The following is a 25363-nucleotide window of genomic DNA, read 5'->3' on the forward strand; positions in this document are numbered from 1 at the left end:
CGGTGTCTGCCAATGCGCAGACAGCGAGGGCGGAGCGCCCGCAGCGAGCCTCTGACGGCAGGCGGCGTGTGACGCAGTCGGGCCCTGTGCGCGCTGCGCCCGAAGCGGCCGTCGGTAGCGGAGGTGGTGGCGGCGGCGACGGTTTTGTGGCGGCCCCGCGCTGCTCTCTGAGCGGCGGGTGGCAGACGGGCCTAGGCCCTCACTCTTGACACTTTCCGTCCCCCACCGCATCGCGGTAAGTCGGGAGCCGGGGTGGTGGCTGCCGGGGACCGGCAGGCTCCTCCTCTTCTCAGGGCGGGCGGGTGCGCGGGGAGTCCCAGGCCCTCTCCGCGCCCGAGTGTCGCGCCGGGGCGCGCACCTTCTGCCTTAAGGGAGGGGGCGGGGCCCGCGACCCTGCGGCCCGGAGTCCCAGCTTTTCGGGCTCTGGGAAGGAGTCGCTATCGGTGGGATATGGGCCCGGGGGTCTCGCGTTGCAGCCTGCGTTGAGGGGCGTCCCTCTAGCTGATTGTACTCATTCATTTGCCCGGCTGTGGTTAGGTGGGCCGGCCCTTTGCGGGGGCAGCGCCTTGAGATCCCTGAGTACGGTTTTCCCAGCACTTCTCTGACTATCGTGCGGGATGGGCTTTATTTGCCTTGACTTCTCCAAGGGGAAATTTGCAGCCCCAGGGGAGGGTGAGTGGGTCGGGAGTTTGTTACCTTTTTAAAACAGTATCGGTTGGTTTAATGGAGTGAAAGCTTATTTTCTGTTCTCACACGTGTTCCACGTAAAGCTAGACGAGGTGAGCTTTTTGGATTACTATCGCCATAAGGATCTTAGAAATTAAGCCAATCCCCCTACTCTACATTAAATGCAAGTTTTATAGGTGGAGAAACCGAGGCCCAGAGAAGAAACAGGATTAGCCAATGCTACATCTGACTCAGTGTACAAATTTTTCTATTACACTGCCCTCCCTGGGTGTTCCAGCCTCCCATTACTGAGGATTCCCTTTGGAAGAGTGGAGGGATTAAGGTAGGGACATTAGATAATTAGGAGCAGACCTAGTCTTTAATAGCGTTTCCGATTTAGTTACTACCAGCTCTGTTCGTGGTAAGGCAGAAGCTTCATTAGTTCACCTAGACAATGAGAACTAAACTTAACAAGTTGGTTAAAGAATGTTAGTTATGTTATGTATTGGAAATATATCGATAAAACTACATGTCATTGGCTAGGTTCCTGTCCCAGGTCTGAAATTTTTATTTGTGGCAGCTGCTGGGGACTCAGAAGAAAGAGTCCAGTTAATGAACTACAGCAATATTGGAATAGAAAACCAGAAATATGGACAAGACTTAGAAAGGTACACAGCAGTTATTTTGTATTTCTTGTACCTTGGAACTCATAGCTCCTCTCTTACTGAATTCGAAAACTGTAGTAGAATGAAATGAGAAAATTAAACTATTTTGGGAGAAGAAGCTAACTGGAAGAAAGAAAGAAAAGAGCAGTGATCATCCCCTGTGACTTTTATAAATTCAGAAGGAAACACTTGTTGACTGAGTGACAGATGGTGTGTTTGGAATTTCATCGAAGAAGTTAGGATATTTAAAAAACAAACCAGAAGTTGGACAGGAAGGAGGTAGTGGGAAATATTTTGATAAGGTTATTTTTTGACTCTTCATTGAGATTTGATGAAGGCCACTTTGGTCTGTTCACATAAGTCAGATTGTCACTTTCTTCTTGTTTAGATGACGAAGCAAAAACTAAAAAATGTAATGTGTAAGAGCAGAAGGGAACTGTAGTCTTAATACTAAGAGGTGAACAGGGTATGTTTTCTGTGACATGTTCTCTTCTGGGAAGCCTTTCCTGGCATTTTTTCCCCTGCAAGCTTTCATAACACTTATTTGATACTTCTATTTATAGCACAAATTATTTTGTATTTTAGCTGTGTCTTTTTATTAGACTGGTAAAAAAATTTTTGACTTTGTATTCAGTTTGCTTGGCACAGAGTAGGCCCGCAGAAAGTGTGCTTGCCTGAATGGATAAACAAATATGGAGGAGTTAAGCCTAAAAATCTATAAAGAGGCTGGGTATTTGTGTACTCCTGAAATACGGGGCCCAGATAAGAGGACCCATACCATTCGTGTGATACACGGTACTTTGGTACCTGACTTTATTCATGTCCACTTGCTCCTGGATAACTAAGAACAAGCACAACTTTTACGGAACCAAGTTCATAGCTTGGAAAAAATCAGTAATATTACTTTATTATGATTTTTTATAGTAGCAATTAACCTTAGGAAGAAAGGGGTAGTAGTACTGATATTTAATTTCCAGTAAATAAAGAGCACATCTGTAATTATGCAATTTGTCCAAAGCTTAGGAGATTAAGAAATTTAGAGATTTACCAGTAGGTATTAGAGACAAAGTATGTAAACAATGTTTGTTAAGAACTTGGTGCATTCTGTGTGTTTGGAATTGAACCTAAGTATTTGGCATTTGTGTATTGTAGTATTTTACCCAAACACCCCCTCCCTAAGTTGTAACAACCAAGAATGTCTCCAAACATTGTCACATGTTACCTGGGAGGCAAAACTGCCCCTGAGTGAGACTACTGCTCTAGAGAAAACGTTCCCAGTATCTCAGTAAAAAAATCTTACCTTTATCATGTCTGGTCTATGCTTGTGGAGTCTGCTAATAAGTTGAATCTGGTTAAAATTGTTCTCGAAAACCCTTAAATTGTCAGAATCTGGTATCGGAAGCTGAAAAGCTAAGAGTCTTAGAGTCACTTTATTTAGTTTCTCCTTTCATTTTTGTGGTAACCTCCCTTTCTCTGGGATAGGAGAAATCAAAGTCCTGTTTGAAAGGAGATAGGTCGTTGGGTAAGTAGAGCAATATTTATTTGTTTTTGTGGAAGAGGACAAAAAAGAGCTTGTAGTTGAATTGATATAATTAAATGTGATGCTCTGTGATTCCATTATCTTTCCATTTCACTGATACACGACCTGCCACATGAATCGGAGGTCTTGTCCCATTGTACTGACTCTGAGAATTTAATAAACACTGAGAATTATTTGCCACATTTTAAGAGTTTGTACTTAATTCAGTGTAATGCGAAACAATTGTAATTTTTTAGTAGAGAAATAAAAATGATTTCTTAAAGTATAGGTCTAATTAGCTAAGTCTGGTACTAAGAGTTAGTTTAAGCTGGGTGGTACTAGGGTAAATTGGAAGGTGTGAAACTGGAGTCAGACGATTAGAAGGAGGCTCTAGCAATGGTCTAGCAGTTCTCAAAGTTTGAGGTCTTGGGACTCCTTTATGCTTTTAAGAATTATTGCAGACTCCGAACAGCTAGAAACTGAAACTAATATTTAAAAGATTTATTGATTTTAAAAAATACTCTTATGAAAAGTTACTAAAAAATTTAGTGACAACAGTGGCATTGTTTTAATTTTTGCAAATCTTTTTAATGTCTGGCTTAACAGAAGACCACTGAATTTGTGGATCTTTTTCATTCAGGTGGTTGGTATGTTGTTTTAGTTGAAGTATGTGAGGAAAATCCAGCCTCATACAGATATATAGTATTTGGAAAAAGGAGTGTTTTAATAACCTCTTCAAATAATTGTAGATTTCTCCTTTGACAGTACACTCAAACCTTTTTAAAGGTTTGTTGCAACATGGAATCTGAAACCATATCATTGAACGTTTGTACAATGTTACGTAAAATTCATTGGTCTGTCTTGCACTTTGAATGGGTGTTTGTTTACCTGTGCATGATTTTATGACATTATATATTGGTCATTAGGAATCATTGGTGAACTGAGTTATGCAGCTCTTCCAAATGTTGACAAATTTACAGTTGCTAATATTTCCACCCATTTCATCAGATAAATCTTTTAAGAATTGGGAAGTTGACAGGCTTATAGTGGTGTACACAAGTTTTCAAGATTCCAATTTTCTCTTCAAATCTAAGTAACCATAGTTTGTCATTTATTCTTTGAAATAAAAATGGTATTCCATTAAAAAAAAACAGTTGGTTCAGCTTTCTACTCAAAAGTAATCACCCACCTGTTTTTCCTTGGGACAGCCATTGTATTTCAGTATGTAGAAGTGCTTTTGAGTACTTCCCACTTCATCCCCCAAAATAATCACACAGCGTATTGAAAAGATGTGTACTGAAATGTCGAGTGTTAATACAATCAATAATTTTTACTGCTCCATCAAGAACATTTAAGTGAAAGGGGATTTTTGTGTGTGCTATAAATGGGTGGCAGTGAAGAATCCAGTGACTATACAGTTTGGGGCCATTGTCTTGTTTCATGCTCAGGTTCTAGGTGTAGAGGTCAGCACAGTTTTTTTTTTAAAAAAGGCAAATAATGTCTTAGGATTATTATGAAAATAGTTTTGACTTCTTGGGCCCCCAAACGAGGTCTTGGGGACTTCTAGGAGCCTTTGGACCACACTTTGAGAACCACTAATCTAGGGCAGTGATTTTTCACACTGGTTCATACAGCTGTAAGCTTCTTTGAAAGGGTCAGCTGATGGGGTTCTACTGTGCCCCCACCCCCTCTTTACTTCAGCCGGGGCAGCTTTTGTGCTTATGTCTGTTTTATGGACTAGGTTCCATAGCTAACAATATTTGAAAACCACCAATCAAGGGAAAAATAATCGAATGCCTGAATTAATCTGTTCAGGAAGGGAACAGTTGATCCTCCTTGAATACGTGTTGGAGTCACTCATCATCACACCTTTGTTTAGAGTTCCGAAATGTGCTTCTTTTACACAAAGATTACTAGTATCTGCCCCCCTAACCCTTCTTGATGGAATAAGCTTCTTAAGAAATAGGCAAATGGTTTTGTAAATTAAAAAGGTGAGGGCTTCCCTGGGCGCAGTGGTTGAGAGCCCGCTTGCCAATGCAGGGGACACGGGTTCGTGCCCTGGTCCGGGAAGATCCCACATGCCACGGAGCGGCTGGACCCGTGAGCCATGGCCGCTGAGCCTGCGTGTCCGGAGCCTGTGCTGTGCTCTGCAACGGGAGAGGCCGCAACAGTGAGAGGCCCGGGTACCGCAAAAAAAAAAAAAAAAAAAAAAAAAGGTGAGTAGTTGGGAATGAGGCTAGAGATGTGAAATGAGCAGAAGTGAATGAATGATCCAGAGTGACTCAGTATATTGTGTGGGGAGATAATTGTTTGCAGTGGTGCTTTACAGTTGTGTTAAGTGGTCAGTAGATGACACTGAAGTATTGGGAAATAAGTCATATTATGTATGAAGTTCTAGCTAGGCATTGATCAATCAAAGTTTAGAGTGGAGGGAAATCATTACATTTTTCTAATTAAAAATATTGTAAAACTAAACACAAACCTACTTTTGAGGAAGTCTAGTTTGGTGGGTTTTTTTTTTTTTCGGTACGCGGGCCTCTCACTGTTGTGGCCTCTCCCGTTGCGGAGCCCAGGCTCAGCGGCCATGGCTCACAGGCCCAGCCGCTCCGCAGCATGTGGGACCTTCCCGGACCGGGGCACGAACCCGTGTCCCCTGCATCGGCAGGCGGACTCTCAGCCACTGCGCCACCAGGGAAGCCCTGAGGAACTCTAGTTTGAGGCGTCTTTGTCCTCTTAACAGTCCTTTGGTGTAGGCTGTATAATCCCTATTATTCAGATGTATCAACAGAAATTGAGATCTGAGGTTGAATATCATGACTTAACTACAATTACACAGTAGCAAGTAGCAGCGTTTTTTTATTTACCTTTTTATTTTGAATTAATTTTAGATTTACAGAGAATGCAAACATACTAAGTGGCAGAGAGTTTTTAGTACAGATTTGTCTCTAAAGCTATTGTATTCTTCACTATGTCAGTTTGTAAAATGAGTGTTATGTTAAGGGGATGAAAAAATGCTACTCAGCACTATGAGGAAGGAGCTGTATTAGACACTATGGATTATTTCAAGTTAATTTTACACACGAATGGGAGAAATGAAGCAAAATCAAGATGCTTTTACCAGGGCAGCAAACAACTCATACACTCAAGTGGCAGGTATAACAGCAAATATATTGCATAACTAAAAACAGCTGGGAGGCATTAGTTTATGTAATAGGGGTTGGAAAGGGGGAGGGGAAGGGGAAGTATTTTTATACTGATAAGAGTCTGAAGGGTCTAATCTGGGACAGTCATGTGAAGCAGGTGAGGCTTGAGCAGCAATTTTTAGAAAAAAAAAGGGAACATAGTATTTAGAAGAATGAATGTTCTAACAAAGGGAATGGCTTGATCTGGGGATCAGTCATAGGAAGGATACTGTAAAACAAGTTTTGCTGGGCTATATTATTACGTGATTAAGATTAGGCCAGTCTCTTTTACCTGGAATTCTCCTCAACTGCCATCCCTCCTCTCTCATCCAAGGCAAAAATTAGTATTTTTCTATTCAGTTTATCTGTGATGATAATTCCTGTCTTTTTAAGTACTTTTGTGAAGATTAGATGAGAGACTATATGAAAAAGTAAACTAGAAAGTACTAGTCCATTTGTCTAACAGATATTTAGTGTTTTTGCTCTTTACTGAGTTTGGTACAAAGGAACTCAGTGAAGTGGAAAGAAAAAATTACTTCCCATTTGTGTAACTTTCTGTTGTCAGAGAGCAGCAAGCTTGCTTAGTCATTCAGATAGCACTTAAAGTTGGCAGTTGACTGGGTGTTACCATGTTTCAGGGTCTGTCCACCACTTTCTGGAAGAAAACAGTTTTGTCATTGTGCCCAGAGTTCACAAAGCTCACGAAAATTGGACATCAATTTATTGAGCTTTAGTTGAGACAGTGGGAGAATACTGGACTACTGTTAACCTGTTATTAAGGCTACCTCTTTCTTATGTCTGACAGTCTGAATTATTAATTAGAAGATTGAGCATAGAGAACAGTAAATTTAAGGACATTGTCTCTTTCTGTATAGCACTATTTCATTTTTATTTTTTCTTTCTAAATATATCTTTTTTTAATTTTAAGGGGAAATTGAATAAATTGAAATGGTTGAAAGACACTGTTTTTGGGGGGCTGCATTGGGTCTTTGTTGCTGTGCCTGGGCTTCCTCTAGTTGCAGCGAGTGGGGGCTACTCTTCGTTAAGGTGCACGGGCTTCTCATTTGAGGTGGCTTCTCTTGTTGCAAAGCACGAGCTGTAGGCACGTGGGCTTCAGTAGTTGTGGTACATGGGCTTAGTTGCTCCGTGGCATGCGGGATCTTCCCAGACCAGGGCTCAAACCCGTGTCCCCTGCATTGGCAGGTGGATTCTTAACTACTGCGCCACCAGAGACGTCCCTCTAAATATCTTATACTAAAAAGAAAATTACAACAAGTGTAAGTCAGTTCATCCATAGAGGAAGTAGTTAATCTATGTAGGAGAGTTCATAGAGGCCATGGTGATACCTTATAAATTGTCAGCCTATAAAAGAGATTACCTTCCTGGTGACTAGAACTCCCATGTTTGCCAGAGAAGTGTCTCTTTGTCCTGATAGTGCTGGATCAGTACTGCCAAATTTTGGTCTTATAGGTTCCCTATTTGTAAAGAATGTAAAGTCATTTCCCTTTAGTTGTCAGTGTTCTTTCTTAAGGAGGACTGGACTCTAGACTAGGAACAAAGCTTCTGGAGTAAATAATAGCTTTGTGGTCTTGGGCAAGTTATTTCTGTCTCAATTTCCCCATTTGTAAAATAGGGATAAGAATAACTACCTCATTGGATTTTGGGGAGGTTTATAAGAGAATTCATTAAAAAGCACTTAGGACTTCCCTGGTGGCGCAGTGATTAAGAATCCGCCTGCCAGTATAAAGACGCAGACAAAGAGAATAAACTTGACACTGGGAGGGGCAAGGGTAAGCTGGGACGAAGTGAGAGGGTGGCATGAACATATATACACTACCAAATGTAAAACAGATAGCTAGTGGGAAGCAGCTGCATAGCACAGGGAGATCAGCTCTATGTTTTGTGTCTACCTAGAGGGGTGGGAGGGAGACGCAAGAGGGATGAGATATGGGGATATATGTATATGTATAGTTGATTCACTTTGTTATACAGCAGAAACTAACACACCATTGTAAAGCAGTTATACTCCAAATAAAGATGTTAATTTTAAAAAGAAAGAAAAGAATCTGCCTGCCAATGCAGTGGGCAGGGGTTCAACTCTGGTCTGGGAAGATCCCACGTGCCGCGGAGCAGCTAAGCCCGTGCGCACAACTATTGAGCCTGCACTCTAGAGCCTGCGAGCCCCAAATACTGAGTCCGCGTGCCTAGAGCCTCTGCTCTGCAACAAGAGAAGCCACTGCAGTGAGAAGCCTGCACACCGCAACGAAGAGTAGCCCCTGCTCACCACAGCTAGAGAAAGCCCACGTGCAGCAACGAAGACCCAACGCAGCCAAAAAGAAATGAATAAACTTTTTTTTTAAAAAGCACTTAGAAAGCGCTTGGGACACAATAGGAACTCAAATGTTAGCTAGTATTATTTACTCTAGGAGGGTTTCAGTTTGGGCCAGCTTAATGTATTTGAAAGGATAAAGACTTGAATATGTGCTATTCCTTTAAACTTAAATGAATTTAGAAGTTCCACACATTTCAGTCTCCAGGATTACTTCTTTCTCTTTTTTGAATAGATTTTTTAATGGAAATAGAGAGTTAGTGCAAATATCTGCATCCTCTAGATCTTTTGTTATTGTTAATAGAGGAAGTAAACATTACAGAAAAGTTTGGGTCCTCTGAATCTCTGCCCCATGCCTCATTTCCCTTCCTCTCCCCAGAGGCAACCACCTTCATCTCTTTTACAACTAGTCTCCCTCTTTTACTTTTACTATGTATTTATGTATCCATAAATAACAGTGTATTATCTTTTCTATTTTACAGAAAGAATCTGCCAAATGTATCTTTTTCAACTTCCTTTTTTTCATTAAACATCTTTTACTTGAAATAATTCTCATAGGGTAACTGTTCAAATGTTCTGGTGGTGCCTTACTCTTGATACACCGTATTCTGGGTACATACTTAGCAGAATGCTCTGATTCACTCCTTTAATTGGGTAATTTAATGTTAATGACATTACTACATAGTAAACTGTTAAGTACGTTTATTATATGTTTATCATATGAGGGAAACTGGGCTTGGTGTTGAGATACAAGGCCAGTTAGGAGAGGTACACAAATAACCCATTCTTACCTGTGTACCTTTCTTATGCTTTCCCTCTCTTTCTAATCCCTTAAGGCCTAGTTCACATTCTAAATCATCGGGAATTTTTCCTCACATTTCTCACCTAATTTTGACTTCTTATTTCTTGGCTTACATGCTCTTTGAGTTCTTAATGTGTGAGTTCTTTCTCTGATTATATCAGAAGTTACAAACTCAAAATCTGTTGGGGCCAGGCAGCTGATGGAGATGAATGATACTGGGTGGGTATTGTGGCACATTAGAGAGTATGGCTATGACCAAAAGAGACAGTTCCTACTAAGCTCCAGACTCTTACTGCCATGAAGTGATTATAGTCCTAGTCTGCTTAATCATTTTTCTGACATATCCCTATTTTAAATGTTATCAGTTAGATTGACAATATATATATATAAACATTTCAAAATACATACATATGTATGTGTATAATATACCACGTATGTGTGTATGTATGTATATGTAACAGGCCAAAGAAGTGTCTGCTGGTTGTATCCAGCCATTTTGTGATATCTTCCCTTTAGCAACCTCTGAATTAAATGATAAATTCTACCAAGAATCTTTCCTTTCATGGCTTCCTTTTGTTGTGAGAATTAATCTAGCATAATTTTAAGTTAGAAGGTACTTCTAAAGTAACTTGATCATGGGACTTCCCTGGTGGTCCAGCAGTTAAGACTCCACACTCCCAGTGCAGCCCCCCCGCCCCATTCAATCCCTGGTCAAAGAACTAGATCCCGCATGCTGCAACTAAGACCCTGTGCAGCCAAATAAATATTTTTTTTAAAAAATAAAGTAACTTGATCATTTAGACTGTGTTTTAAAGGCACATTCATGATGATTATCATTAATTTAGAAAATAAGTACATCTGTGTTTCAGACCTATTGTTAGTTTTGGGGATAGTAAACAAATGGTACTATTCCTACCTTAGAGGAGTTCATTACGTATTGAGGGGATCGTTGCGGGAGGTTGAGAAGTTGACTTCCTTGGGAAGCAGACACTAACTTGGAGATAATCCTGCATGAGTTTTATTAGAGAGTGAGCTTGGGATCACCACCTGTGGGAGAGAAGGAAGCAGAAATGAGCTGAGGAAGAAATTGAATTGTGATAGTATCTTAATGAAGGCCTCAGCCAATCCATGGAGAGTATGAAGCTAGGATCACTCTTCAGAGTTACCCTAAGTGGAGCAAAGTTGCCTGGCTTTTGGATATGGTCTATCCTCTGGAGATGATCTGACCTTGGGTGAGGCAGTTCTCAGCAGGGGCAGTTCTGAAGAGGGCCCACAGCTGAGGGCAATCTTTTGGTAGTACTTCTCAGCAGCTGGGACAACAAATCCTCGAGTCCCAAAGGGAGATCTGTGTAGTTGGTGTTATCACGCGTCCACTATAGAGTCAAGATAGATATATGTAAACAAATCATAATGTGCCATGGAAGCCCAAAGGAATGACTAATTGCTAAAGGGAGTTCGAGAAGGCTTAGAGAAGACATGTCATTTGAACTAGGTTTTGAAGAATGAATTAGTACGTTGTTTGGTGGGGGGGCATTTTTCATGAGTCACTGACATTTCATAGCATATTCAGGAAATTGATTTGTTTGAAGAGCAAAGGGTTTAATGTATTAGCCATTCTTTAATTTCTAATGATCATGATAAAAATAATGAGGCTGTTTCCAAAATCTTGGTGTGCTTCCATGGTGATAGTTTTTTAAAAAACACTTAGAATCCCAGTGTAATCAGGCTTGAGGCTAAACCAGGCTCATCCTTGCCAGAACCAAAAAGATAGGCTGAGCTTGAGAGAGAAGCTTTTTTTCCAGGGTCTAAATTGGATTTGGTCCCTCTATTGTCCTTGTTCTTGGGTCTGGAACAGATGAATTTCCTTAATATATGGCACATGTTCTTGCTTGTTTCTTAGTATCTTCCATCCTAGGATTGAAGGTGTCCATGGGAAGTCAGGTTAAACTGGGGATCTACCACTTATCACTTCTTTGACCTTGGGGAAACTTGCTGAACACCTGATCCTGTTTCTTCAACTGTAAAATACATGTGGTGATGCATAATACCATCCTTTTAGGGTTGTTGAGGTAATATATAAGGGCTTGTAAACTGTGAAGTGTTTCTCAGGATATTTTATTACTACTTAAAATCCTTTGTGGAATATATGTGTGATATTAGGTTTTTATGTTAGGATAAGACTATTTAAAATCAAATTTTGATTGTTAGAAGTTGTGGATTTGGTCTGTAGAACCTAGTGCCACTGAAACCCTAATTAACACTAAAATCTATATGAGGACAAATTTCATAGAGAAAAACTATTAACTAGGCTTTTGAATTCTGACATGTCAGCTGTATGGAAGATGTCAGATTTACATGAATAAATTGCTATTTGTGGTCAAATAAGAAAACAAATGGCAGATTTAGCATGATAACAATATTACAACTCAGTTTTTACCTTACTGGTGGCAGGTAAAAAAATTTAGTCAGCAGATAAAAGTGGATTTAGTAGGAGCTGTGACCCAAGACTGCAGTATGAGAGAGAGTACAATCAAAATGAGTTGGTCCAGATATCTGACCCCTAGCATAACTGTCAATTCTGAATGAACTTTTGAAAAGCAAAACTATACTTCCAAGAATATTTCCCCTGGAAGGGAGAGTCACCAGTTAATATGGTAAAGGCCCAGTCTGTCACTTTGTGACACCTGATAAATTGGAAGGTGGGAAACTTCAAGCAGATCTCATTACTGAATGAGAAATGATGATTACCTGAAATATAGCCTCCAGTTCCAAGGGAATGCATTAGAGTCACTTGAGGAGCCTTTCAAAATGCAAATGTCTACATCCCAATCCTGGACATTTTGGTTTCTGACTTCTGGAATGGGGCCTAGAGGCTTGTACTTTGAAAAGCTTGCCATGTAATTCTGATGTGGCGCTCTTGAACCACTGGTTTCAGTGAGCTTTGTTTAATTGAAGGAGTTATTAAATTCCTGGATGTTAGGATAAAGAACTAAGTGCTGGAATTTTTTTTCTAGGGGAACACAGGGGACAGAATGTTGCTTTCTATAAAAAGCATTTCTTATTTCATCTTTTTCCCAATGTTGCACAAAATGTTTTGGGTGTTAGAATACTAAAGTGCTAGTGGGACACTGGAACATTGTGGGGCACACCTCAACATGTTATTGATATGTTTAATTCTATCATATGAATGAGGCATATGATTTTACTAGAAGAAAAAAAACAACTTCATTATGTATAAATAATAAAAAAGCCATCATGCCTGTTATAAAATCCAAACAAGCATGATTGACTATTTTCTGAGTTTTCATATTTAAAGTAGTTTACTCATTATTTTCTTGTCTGCTGGCAGGTAAGTGGTAGCAGATGTCCTAAGTTTAAGGAAAATTTATAGAGGGGGAAAGTGTTTACTTTTTTAGTAAACTCTACCTTTACCTTGTTTTCATTCAGATCTGGGGGGGCGGAATCAGACTTCATTTTTGTACTTGTTGGAACTTTGGTCCAATTCATTAAGTGTGACTGGGTGTATAGTTTGGATACTGGAGGGGACTCATTCATATGCAGTGGAGGTTTTGACCAAAGGTTTTCTGTAATATTCCCAGAAGAAGTAGAAGATAGATAAGCAGGGGACCATAGAGAGTAGTGTTAAGAAGTAATCTCAAAAAGAATGTCAGGGCACCAGAATCTCTGGGATTTAGAGATGGGAGGAGGAGGTGTGTATAGTTTGAAGAACAATATTACATCATTTTATATACCAAATGGGGGAAAAACTTTTTACGATGCAAACTGTTGAAACTAAATCCTGACAAAAATTTTAGCTTCTCAGGTGGTTGGGATAAGAGAATATCCTTGTAATTTTTTTTTTTTTCCTTGTAATTTTTAATGGGTATTCTGCATAACTTACTACGTGGGGCATACCAAAATCTGGTATAATATACCTGAAATCTTTATTAAAGGGGGGCTTAGGTTTTTAAAAAAGGTCGAAAAACATTGTTTTAAAGGGATGGTTGTTGGTGGGATATGAAGTTTAACTTCACATTATGGTACTAATTCAATTCAGCTCAATTTTATGTAGTCTTTTATCATATAGAGTTTTAGGATATTGAATGAGAGTGAACGTTATACTATAGTTTGAATAGGCCTAGCTAAATTTGTAGAATGATACATTTTTCTGAAAAAAATTCCATTGCATTCTGTGGTCTTTAAAAAGTGATAATTTTTTTCTTCTTTCCAGCATTCTGAAGATTTTGAAGATGTTTAATAAGTCATTTGGAACACCCTTTGGGGGTGGCACCGGTGGCTTTGGCACAGCTTCAACATTTGGGCAGAGTAAGTTTTAAAAAATAACAAATGAGGGAGAAAAATCTTAAGCTATTATTAAGAATAAATCCACTCCAGTAGTTTTAGATGAGAATTAATTTATGTTTTGGTTTTTATAATAACTTTGAAAAATGACCAGGATACGATCTTGTTAAAATTTTTTAAAAAAGAGAAATAAGTTCTGAGTTTTCATGGTTTTCTGATCATCAGTAGAAGGTATTTAAAGTATTGTTATTAATTGGCTCTTTTGGCAGAAATTAATAATTTGTTACTCATTTTCAGACCAGGAAATCCTTCTTTAAATATTGACGTCTAAAATGCAATTATTGGGACTTCCCTGTTGGCCCAGTGGTAAAGAATCCGCCTTACAATGCAGCGGATGTGGGTTCGATCCCTGGTCAGGGAACAAAGATCCCACATGCCGGAGCAGCTAAGCCCACGTGCCACAACTACTGAGCTTGCACGCCTCAACTAGAGAGACTGTGTGCCACAAGCTACAGAGCCCACACGCTCTGGAACCTGCATGCCACAACTAGAGAGAAGCCCGTTCGCTGCAATGAAGAGCCCACGAGCTGCAGCAGTGATCCCGCGTGCCACAACTAAGACCCAACACAGCCAAAAATAAATAAATAAATCTTAAAAAAAATAAAATGCAATTATTGAAGGACATCCCTGGCAGTCCAGTGGTTAAGATGCCCTGCTTCCACTGCAGGGGGCCCGGGTTGGATCCCTGGTCGAGGAACTAAGATCCCTCATGCTGCGTGGCCAAAAAAATAAAATAAAATAAAATGCAGTTACTGAATAACTGCTCTGAGATTTGCTCTGTGAATAAGAAACAACGGTTAAAATGTCAAGGTCCCTAATTCCCACCAGCCCTCTTGAGATCCATTTCCCCTTCCACTCCACATGGCACTAGTTGCCTATAGCAACCCTTATTCACTCACTTTTAAACTTTTTGTTAAAAATTTATACTTAAACACAAAAACAGAAGGAATGGTATAACAAACTCTCATGTACTTATTTCCCAGCTTCAGCTATCAGCATTTTCCCAATCTTGTTTTTATCCCTCTTTTTTTCTTTTTTTCTTTTTCTTTTTTTCCGTATGCGGCCTCTCACTGTTGTGGCCTCTCCCATTGTGGAGCACAGGCTCCGGACGCACAGGCTCAGTGGCCATGGCTCACGGGCCCAGCCGCTCCGCGGCATGTGGGACCTTCCCGGACCAGGGCATGAACCTGTGTCCCCTGCATCGGCAGGTGGACTCTCAACCACTGTGCCACCAGGGAAGCCCCATGAAGGTTTTTAAAAAGCATAACTACCAAACCTCAATCATTCTTAACAAAAATATTAGAGAAAATTTTTACAAGTGTCTCCTGACCTTTTCTTAAACTATTTTATATATCTAGGTCCTTGATTTTTTTTTTGTGTGTGTGTGTGTGTGGTATGCGGGCCTCTCACTGTTGTGGCCTCTCCTGTTGCGGAGCATGGGCTCCGGACGCACAGGCTCAGTGGCCATGGCTCACGGGCCCAGCCGCTCCGCGGCATGTGGGATCTTCCTGGACCGGGGCACAAACCCGTGTCCCCTGCATCGGCAGGCGGATTCTCAACCACTGTGCCACCAGGGAAGCCCTAGGTCCTTGATTTTTAACCAAGAGTGCCCACCAGTTGGATTCTTAACCACTGGACCACCAGGGAAGTCCAGAGTCACTTTTTAAAAAATATTTATTTATTTATTTTTGGCTGAGTTGGGTCTTCGTAGCTACACGTGGGTTTTCTCTAGTAGCGGTGAGTGGGGGCTACTCTTTGTTGTCCTGTGCGGGCTTCTCAATGCGGTCGCTTCTCTTGTTGTGGAGCATGGGCTCTGGGCTCGGGGGCTTCAGTAGTTGCGGCACACTGGCTCAGTAGTTGTGGCTCATGGGCTCTAGAGCGCAGCTTCCGTAGTTGTGGTGCACTGGCTTAGTTGCTCTGCGGCCTGTGAGATCTTCCCAGACCGGGGATCAAACCTGTGTCTCCTGAATTGGCAGGCAGATTCTCAACCATTGTGCCACCAGGGAAGCCCGCAGAGTCACTTAAAAAAAAAATTTTTTTTTTTATTGAAATATACTTGATTTACAATGTTGTGTTAGTTTCTGGTGTATAGCAGTGTGATTCAGTTATACGTACATATATTTTTTCAGATTCTTTTCCATTATAGTTTATTTTATAATATATTGACTACATTAATAGTTCCCTGTGCTATACAGTAGGACCTTGTTGTTTATCTCAGAGTCACTTTTGGAGGTTTTTTTCCCGAAATACATATATCCTATCATAGAACTATGGAATTAGAATCTTTGGGATTGGAAGTTGAACATGTGTATTTTGAAAACTTCCCAGGTCATTCTGATGTGCTCCTTTAATTAAGGACCATTCATCCCAGAGACTGTGGAGTGTACGGTGTCTGTAGAAAATTTTAACAGTTTTTTGTTTGTTTTTTTTTTTTTGTTTGTTTGTTTTTTGGCTGCGTTGGGTCTTCGTTGCTGTGTGTGGGCTTTCTCTAGTTGCAGTGAGCGGGGGCTACTCTTCGTTGCGGTGCGCAGGCTTCTCATTTTGGTGGCTTCTCTTGTTGCAGATCATGGGCTCTCGGCACATGGGCTTCCGTAGTTGTGACTCGCAGGCTCTAGAGTGCAGGCTTAGTAGTTGTGGTGCACGGGTTTAGTTGCTCAGTGGCATTTGGGATCTTCCTGGACAAGGGCTCGAACCTGTGTCCCCTGCATTGGCAGGCGGATTCTTAACCACTGTGCCACCAGGAAACCCAAATTTTGATTATTTTTGTCTGTAGTTCATAGTAGCTTGGCACTCTTTTTTTTTTTAAACCTATCATCTTTAACTTAGTGAAAAGTTATAAGCTTTTTAAATTTCCTTACTTTACCCAGGACAATGAATAAAATGTGGCTTAATATCAGCTCTGTTATAAGTAGTCTGATGGAATTTTGAAAAAATAGTTTTTAGATTAGACCAGTGGTCCTGTTCAAATGCAGAATGTTAAGAAATATTAAAATCCTCTTTCATTGGGCCACCTGGTTTAGATTTTATTCTGACCCTGGATTTTGCTTTATCAGATACTGGTTTTGGCACTACTAGTGGAGGGGCATTTGGAACATCTGCATTTGGTTCTAGCAACAATACCGGAGGCCTGTTTGGAAATTCACAGACCAAACCAGGTAGGGGCTTTATTTGGAATACAGTTGGTTTATTCATAGCTGGTATAGGGCTTCACTTAGTGAATCCAGTCTGTTTAACCCTTTTTTCCCCCTCTCTATCTCTCCAGGAGGCTTATTTGGTACCAATTCATTTAGCCAGCCAGCTACCTCCACAAGCAGTGGCTTTGGGTTTGGTACATCAACAGGAACATCAAACAGCTTGTTTGGAACTGCAAGCACAGGGACCAGTCTCTTCTCATCCCAAAACAATGCCTTTGCACAAAATAAACCAACAGGCTTTGGGAGTAAGTAGTAAATCATTGGATATCTGCATCTAACAATTTGATTTGCTTATTGAATGTGTTCTCTCCTCCTTTTCCCTGTGTTCACCCACCTCCTTATCTCACCACATAGCAAAAACAGGGGGAGAGGAAAACTTCAAAATGGTATTGAAAAGTTTAATAGGCTGGAAGGGAAGGGGTACATCTCTTCAAGAATGGAAGTCTGAGGGGCACTGGTATTTAAGGAATATGCCGAGGAATAGGTACCTGATATAGAATGACCAGAGAATAAGATGAAAAGCCAGGTCAGAGTACTGTCATAGGTGTCAAGAAGGGAGAATTTCAAGGAGAAATATGTGTAGTTAACTGTAGTATACTGCAGGGGCACTTTCCTGCCTTTGTTTCACTTTTGGTTTGAAGAGACTAAAGCAGGAATGGTAAATACTGGATGTGACATGGTTACTCCATTCCTTAGCCATGGCAGGTGTTTTTAATTGATGGCTTCTTTCTCTTTAAGTCTGAATGTGGCCCAGGGATACTTCACCACACAGTTCTTTGAGGCAGAAACACTGCTAGTTGCACAGGTGTGCCCTGTGAGTTGATGCCATTCCCAGCACTAGTATGGTAGAATAAGTAAGTTAGCCAGCTATCAGTATTTTACAAAGGGAAAGTTGTTTGAGGGGATGTTGAAATATTTAACCATGACAATATAATGTAGTCTAAAATACTAATTCAAAAGAGATATGCCTATTTACTTTATATATTAGGACATGTTTTTAGAAAAGAAATAGTTTGACTGCCAGTGAGAAATCACATTCCTCTTAACTTGGTATTAGGATGTCACTTAATATTAAATATTGGCAAATAACTTTGTATTACTTATTGCTATTTCTGGTACCATATGTGTAATTTCTTTAGAAGTAGTATCTTATATTTTGAAAAATACATTCCTTAGATAACAGTTAAATTCTCTGTTAAGTAATTTTTTTAAACTCAGCTATTTGGGAAAGTAGATTTATTTTTATAAATGACCAACATGCCTACTAATTTTTCTAAATTATTTTTCTGGGTGAAATTTTATATTAACCTATGTGTGGTTACCCTAATGGGACCATTTGTTTGTTTTAAACTTTTTGGTTATATGTGGGTATTTGTAATAATATATGTAAATAAAATATACTGTGACTCTTGTCCAGGTCTGTTGTCAGAAAGACAAGTTCATTGAGCATCTGGTCTTACCAAGAGAAATAAGATAAAATATTTAATGAAACAGAATACTATTTCTTCTAACTTGTTGTCTAAGTATGCCCAAGGACTTTACAGACGCTTAGCTGACTAAAGATTCAGATTTTGTTTCACTTCATAGTTGTGAGCCTAGAACTGTGTGTGTCTGTATGAAATACCTGTTTGAAGGTACTTGCTAGGGAGATTTGAAAGATAGAAAACCTGAGGATTTGAAAGTAGTGCTGCTCTAATGCCACAGGCCAATTCCGGGATAGCTTACAGATTCTTAAATTCCTTACTGTTACCATCCCATTTTCCTTTCTAATTTATAGATTTTGGAACAAGTACCAGCAGCGGGGGACTTTTTGGAACTACAAATACCACCTCTAATCCTTTTGGTAGCACATCTGGCTCCCTCTTTGGGCCAAGTAGTTTTACAGCCGCTCCTACTGGGACTACTATTAAGTTTAACGTAAGTATTATCTTTTGATCTTTGTGGAATATTTTTGTCTCCTGTATGTTTTTTTGCATGAGGAATCATAAAATTTCTTCTCTTTCCAGTTATGCATAGCTTAGTCTCACTCTACCTGAAATATGTGTAAAGAACAATATCTGGGAATAGCTATATAATAGACAGGAAGAGTCATGAAACATAAATCTAGATTATAATTTATATTTGAATTATACTCAAACCAATTAAATTTGTATTCACAAGGTTGATTACAGTAGTAGTTGATTACAGTTCCCTGATGGCTTAGTGGTTAGGATTCCAGGCTTTCACTGTCGTGGCCCAGATTCAGTCCCTGGTCAGGGAACTGAGATTCCACAAGCCTTGTGGTACAGCCAGAAAAAAAGAAGTATCAGGTTGAGCTTGTATTTACTGTGTTCATAATTGGCCTCTGAATTGTCGACCATTCTTTACAGAAGTAAAGAAGGAATGATGGGGCAAACTATAAAAATCATTGAAAATAGGGCCTCCTTAAGGAGCTGTATGGAATAACTCATCAGTTTCTGTGTGCCAATTAGAAATAAAACTTTTGTTGGTGAAATGGCAAAATGAAGCAAATGAGTTTTGTGTTTTCTTCAGCTTTTTTGAGAGGAGTTGGATAGAGGATTAGAATGAAAGATTTTGTTTATGAAAATACATGGAATACCACTTGATGTAAGATACTACTTGATGTGATTGTTTTGGAGATACTTAGGATAGGCTGGCAGTGCAGTTAGTCTAATAGAAATCTCTGGCAAAAATAGGGATTGGCAAAACTTGTTAAAATTCTTCCAGAAAATGAAGAATTTCTTAGGCAGGGTGGTGAATTCATAATACTGAATTTAGAATCCTGAATTTAAAATAAAGTTAAATATAAATGATAGAGAAAAATACTGTGTGTTGTCTCTTGGTAAGTACAGTAATTGAGAAAACTAACAATACAAGTAGGAATCTTTAGTTACTAGTGCCTTTTGCCTCATAAGCTTATAGGGGGAAAAACCAGGCTTCCATATTTTGTAAATGCAACAACAGTCACAAAGCAGACACTTCAGAGCAGAGTAGGAATTAGAACTCAGAAATTGAGGTTTAAATGTATATATTGGGTAAATTGGATAAAGCTTCCCTTATGCATATATTATTAAGTGTATTTTAGTAGATAATTGAATAGTTTGGTTATGGGATTAATCTCTGAGTTTTTGATAACTGTTATTGAGATTGACTTATGCAGATAACCTTGATACAGGGAGAGATGAGGAATGCAATGTATTTAATCAAGCACTCTTAAAACTGTCTTGTTAAGTAAAGAACTTAGGGGACTGGTTATAGAGTTCAGTCGTTGAATTGTCTGGGAGAGTAGGGTTATAAAGCTTGAACTTAAACGTTTTCTTTAGACTTTCAGATTTGCCTCTATCTTCCTTTGCAGCCTCCAACTGGTGCAGATACTATGGTTAAAGCTGGAGTTAGCACTAACATCAGTACCAAGCACCAGTGTATTACTGCTATGAAAGAATATGAAAGCAAGTCCCTAGAGGTCAGTAAAATGCATTACAGATCACCCTAACCTTTTGAGTCTGTTGGGAAGCAGCTTTTTAAAATGTTTTTGATTATTTTTTAGGATTTATGTAGAAAATAAAGATTAACCAAATTTTTTTTTTAATTAATATATTATTTATAGATATCTGTTGTTTTAGGCAAGGATGATATTCAGCTTGTATGTACGGGTATAGTTTTACTAATAGTCTATTCTGATTGGCTGTTGCTCATACTACACTGGGCACTGTGTGCACATACATGTGTTTTTAGTAAACTCATGCAGTCATAAGTGTGCAACACAATAAGTAAATCATTATCAGCATCCTTGATGTCCCCTTTGGGCACTGCCCCCAAAGTCACAATCCTCCCCTTCCAAAGGTAACCACTATCCTGACTGCCCATGTTTTGCCCATTTTTGAATTTTACACAGATGGGATCTTATATTACGTACTCTTAAATCTGTCTTTCAACATTGTGATGTTTATCCATGTTGTTGTGTGGAGTTATAGGTTGTTCACTATCATTGCTATGTGATAGTTCGTTGTACATTTTGACCGTCATCTCTGGTTGTTGCTGTTGCTTCGTTTACATCCCAAACTGTGCTTGCTTCTTTGGAGTATACAGAAACACCCTTAGTTGTGAGACAAAACTGTTAAACTTTATCTCTTCTTTTCCTAAGTTTTCTGAATTCCTCAGAATCGTCCATCTTTTAATCAGCTAATCTTTACATTTGTGGTGGGAGTAGACAAGATTATTGTCTAAATGAAAGTATTATTGTCTGTAGAAGAAAATTGAAATTAAGATGTGGTTGGTCCTTTGGCCTGTAGTTTTATGGTAATTATGGTATGGATTTTAATGTCCATTACACACTGCTGAAATGTTTTTCTATAATGATAGTAAGTTAACCATTCCATAGTTTTCTGTTTTTTTAATCATGATTCCTATGTGAACATAGAAATTGAATACTAAATTCAAATATTTAACCTCCTAAATAATTTTTTTGGCTGCATATTAATTTGGAATATGTTTTCACTTACTCTAGGAACTTCGTTTAGAGGATTATCAGGCCAACCGGAAAGGCCCGCAGAACCAGGTGGGAGCAGGTACCACAACTGGCTTGTTTGGGTCTTCTCCAGCCACCTCCAGTGCAACAGGACTCTTCAGTTCCTCCACTACAAATTCAGGCTTTGCCTATGGTCAGAACAAAACAGGCTTTGGAACTAGTAAGCACTTGACATCATATTGGGCCACATTGAGGAGGGACAGACAACTGAAAGTAAAACATAATTGTCATTTTTGTGCTTAAGTGCTATGGAGAAAAATGATTCAGGGGTGCTAGAGGAATAGGAAATGCCTGGTATGTTTGTGGGGTGTGGGGAGAAATATAGTATTAAGTGCAGATGATTAAGAAGGGCTTCACTGATAAGTGGTGTTTGATCAGTGACCTATCTGAAGAAGGTGAAGCATAAAGCTATACAGATTTCTGGGGGAAGAATATTCCAGCTGGAGGAAACTAGAAGTCTAGAAATCCTGAGTTTTTGCCAAAGGGGAGAGGACAAGGGGAAGTATTGGAGGATATAGGGGAATATATTTTATAGGCCTTTGTGGGCCAGTGTCAAGATCTGAATTTTTATTTGAGTCAGGAAGCCATTAGAAGGTTTAGATAAGTCATGTGATTATGAATAAAGGATCATTCTGAAGGCTGCTGTATTAAGAGTAGATTGTTTGGGGGCAAGGGTGGAAACAAATCAGTTAGAAAAGCTGTTGCCCTATCCACATGAGAGATGATGTGGCTTGTAGAGAATGGTGCTGTGGTATGGTAAAAGTATCAGATTCTGGAGCCAGTTTGAATGTAGAACCGATGGGATTTATTGATGGATTTATGTGGGATGTGAAAGAGGGGAGTCTAGGATGATTACTAAATTACTTTATAAAAGTGTTACTTTTGCAAAAGTAATATACACATTTGATTTAAAGTTCATGAGATACAAAAACGTACATATCCAAAGGTCTTTTCTTTTTTCCCCCTAGTCACCAGTTTGCTTCTGTAGAAACAAGCAAAAGTTAGATTTTTGGGGGTAGCCTTTTATAGAGTTACATACACAAATACACAAATGAATACACGTTTAAGTGGCATTTACATTCTTTTCAGTTTTGGTATTCTGTGGTTTAGTTTAGCCATTATTAAGTATTGTTATTGTGTCACCCTATGCTAGATATATTGCTATAAAGAGAAAGCCCCTGTTCTGAAGAAAAACTTAGTCTAACAAGGTTAAAAATAAGACACATAGACTTTTTTTTTTTTTTTGCGGTATGCGGGCCTCTCACTGCTGTGGCCTCTCCCGTTGCGGAGCACAGGCTCTGGACGCGCAGGCTCAGCCGACATGGCTCACAGGCCCAGCCGCTCTGCGGCACGTGGGATCCTCCTGGACCAGGGCACGAACCCGTATCCCCTGCATCAGCAGGCGGACTCTCAACCACTGCGCCACCAGGGAAGCCCCACACATAGACTTGAAGTGTAATGTGTTATCTTGTAAAATAGACAAAAAGCTATGGGGTCACAAAGGAAGATTACTTAGCCCAGCCCAGGTTCTTGGGGTCAGAGTAGTTTTGTAGAGTCTGAACCAAATCTGGAGTTCTGTGAAGAAAGGTAGACAATGAAGTGGTTATCCAGTTTGAGTAATGAATGAATGTAGAGTAATTTAGATATATAATCAATAACATAGACTGTTGAAGTAACTAGATAATGTGAGGTTTGGCATTTCCCTCCGCCATTTATTTTTCCTTTTCTTTTCCTGGAAGGTACGACTGGATTTGGAACAAATCCAGGTGGTCTTTTTGGCCAACAGAATCAGCAGGCTACCAGCCTCTTCAGCAAACCATTTGCCCAGGCCATAACCACCCAGACCACTGGCTTTTCCTTTGGTAATACCAACACACTAGGACAGCCAAGCACCAACACCATGGTAAGGAAACAGGTCTTATTTGTAGAGCTAAGTAATGAGGCTTCTAATCATGTCAAATTAACAAGTTCTATCTCTACTGCAGTTCTTAAGGGTTGATGGTATGTGTAGTAAAGGGAAGAGAGCAAAATCTTTGAATAATTAAGACATAGATTCTAGTCCAGGCTCTACTCTGTATTTAATGAGAGGCTATTGAACAAGTCACTTATCCTTTCTGGGCATATTTTCTCATCACTAATCGCTGCTTAGTGTGCTAGAATTGGCAGTCCTGAAGCTATACCTTAGGACGTTGACTCCAGCCATAGAGTATAGGAGAAAATATTTATAAACTACTGGCTCTATTTCAGAAGGTTCTTTCAGCTCATTCCCTTAAGTGGAGTCAGGCAAAGAAGTTTAGTTCATCAAAATAAATAAGGGAGAACTAAAACTTAGAGCCATGTTGGATAATTGCTACTTCTGTCCAGATAGTAGAAGAGAAAGTCCTTATAGTCATTAGCAGTTTATTTCTAGGGACTCTTTTAGGGAAGTATAAAATTAAAGGTTAATTTGAGGTATGATTGATTAGAATCCTTGGGATATACCTGGTTTTAAAATTAGAGATACTTTACCTGATTAAAAAAAAAAAAAGTACAGGTAGATGCAAAAATCTTCAAAATACTGGCAGACTGAATTCAACAACATATAAAAAGGATTATACACTGTGACCAAGTGAGATTTATCCTAGGAAGGTTGGTTCAACATATTTTCATATTAACGTAATAAACTATAAAGTAGAATAAAGTACAAAAGCCATATTGTCACCTTGGTAGGTAGAGAAAAGACATTTGACAACCTTTCATAATAAAATCACTCAAAAAGGAATAGAAGGGAACTCAGAATAGCCAAAACAGTCTTGAAAGAAAAGAAAGCTGGAGTGATGAAGTGATGAAGACAGTGTAATGCTGGCATAAGGCTAGACATATAAAATTAGGAGACTAGAATTGAGAGTCCAGAAATAAGTCCTCATGGTTAATTGATTTTCAACAAGAGTACTAAAACAGTTCACTGCAGAGAGAATCTTTCAACAAAGAGTGCTGGGTTAATGGTTTTCCACATGCAAAAGCATGAGTTTGGACCTTTTCTTTATACAATTGTGGTAACTATAAAAGTTAGCTTAAAATGGATCAAATGTAAGAGCTAAAACTATAAAACTCATAGAAGAAAAGGAGTTAGGCAATGATCTGTTAGATAGTACACCAAAAGCAAAAGCAGCAAAAGGGAAAAATAGATCAGGCTTCTTAAGAGTTAAAAACTTTGGTGGGTCAAAGGGGATACCATCAAGAAAGCAAAAAGAATACCTGCAAATGGGAGAAAATATTTTCAAGTCATATATCTCACAAAGGACTTGTGTCCAAACAATTAACTCTTATAATTCAATAATAAGACAGCCCATTAAAAAATGGGCCAAAGACTTGGATAGACATTTTTCCAAAGAAGATAAATGACTAATAAGCACATAAAAAGGTACTCAATATCAGTAGGCATCGGGGAAACTGCATTTCAAAACCACAGTGAGATATCACATCATACCCACACTAGGAAGGCTATAAACAAAAAGAGAGACAATGATAATGAGTGTTTTCAAGAATTTGGAGAAATTGGAACCCTCATGATTGCTGTTTGGAATATAAAATAGTGCAGCCACTTTGGAAAAATTTGGCAGTGCCTCAAAATGATAAATGAAGAGTTAACATATGACCCAGCAGTTTCACACCTTGGTATTTCCCCCAAGAGAAATGAAAACACAAGAACTTGTATACAACTGATCATAATAACTAAAAGGTGGAAACAACCCAAATGTCCATCAGTGATGAACAGATAAACAAATGCGGTATAGCCATACAGTGGACTATTATTCAGCCATTAAAGTGGAATGAAGTACTGATACATGCTACAACATGGATGGACCTTTTAAACATGCTAAGTGAAAGAAGCCATTCACAAAAGACCACTTTTTGTATGATTCCATTCATATGAAATGTTCAGAATGGAAAAATCTATGGAAACAGAAAGTAGATTAGTGGTTGGTTGCCGAGGAATGGGGAGTGACTGCTAATGGGTCCAGGGTTTCTTTTTAGAGTGATCAGAATTTTCTGAATTTAGAGTTGGGATGGTTGCATAGCACTGAACATAGAAAAAACCCACTGAATAGTCCACTTTAAATAGGTAAACTTTAT

The 25363-nt window shown here is 39.3% G+C and overlaps 1 protein-coding gene across 12 annotated transcripts in view; it reads left to right on the forward strand.

The window, feature by feature from the left end:
• Positions 1–45: 45 nt before the first annotated feature.
• Positions 46–25363, forward strand: part of NUP98 (nucleoporin 98 and 96 precursor) — a 105463-nt gene continuing 80145 nt past the window's right edge. For 4 of the 12 annotated variants that reach the window (XM_059068717.2, XM_059068721.2, XM_059068718.2 and 1 more), the window contains exons 1-9: positions 68–235; positions 1247–1334; positions 13395–13489; positions 16579–16680; positions 16788–16964; positions 18497–18636; positions 20075–20182; positions 21227–21407; positions 22987–23150. In XM_059068717.2, coding sequence (XP_058924700.1) covers positions 1279–1334; positions 13395–13489; positions 16579–16680; positions 16788–16964; positions 18497–18636; positions 20075–20182; positions 21227–21407; positions 22987–23150 — 1023 coding nt within the window. In that variant the 5' untranslated portion in view covers positions 68–235; positions 1247–1278. Of the gene's footprint in view, positions 236–988; positions 1010–1246; positions 1335–13394; positions 13490–16578; positions 16681–16787; positions 16965–18496; positions 18637–20074; positions 20183–21226; positions 21408–22986; positions 23151–25363 lie in introns of those variants that run through there. The other 8 variants (XM_059068719.2, XM_067038787.1, XM_059068722.2 and 5 more) reach the window with 7 other exon arrangements.

This window comes from Kogia breviceps, chromosome 7 (genome assembly GCF_026419965.1).
Source record: "Kogia breviceps isolate mKogBre1 chromosome 7, mKogBre1 haplotype 1, whole genome shotgun sequence".
Lineage (NCBI taxonomy): Eukaryota > Metazoa > Chordata > Mammalia > Artiodactyla > Physeteridae > Kogia > Kogia breviceps.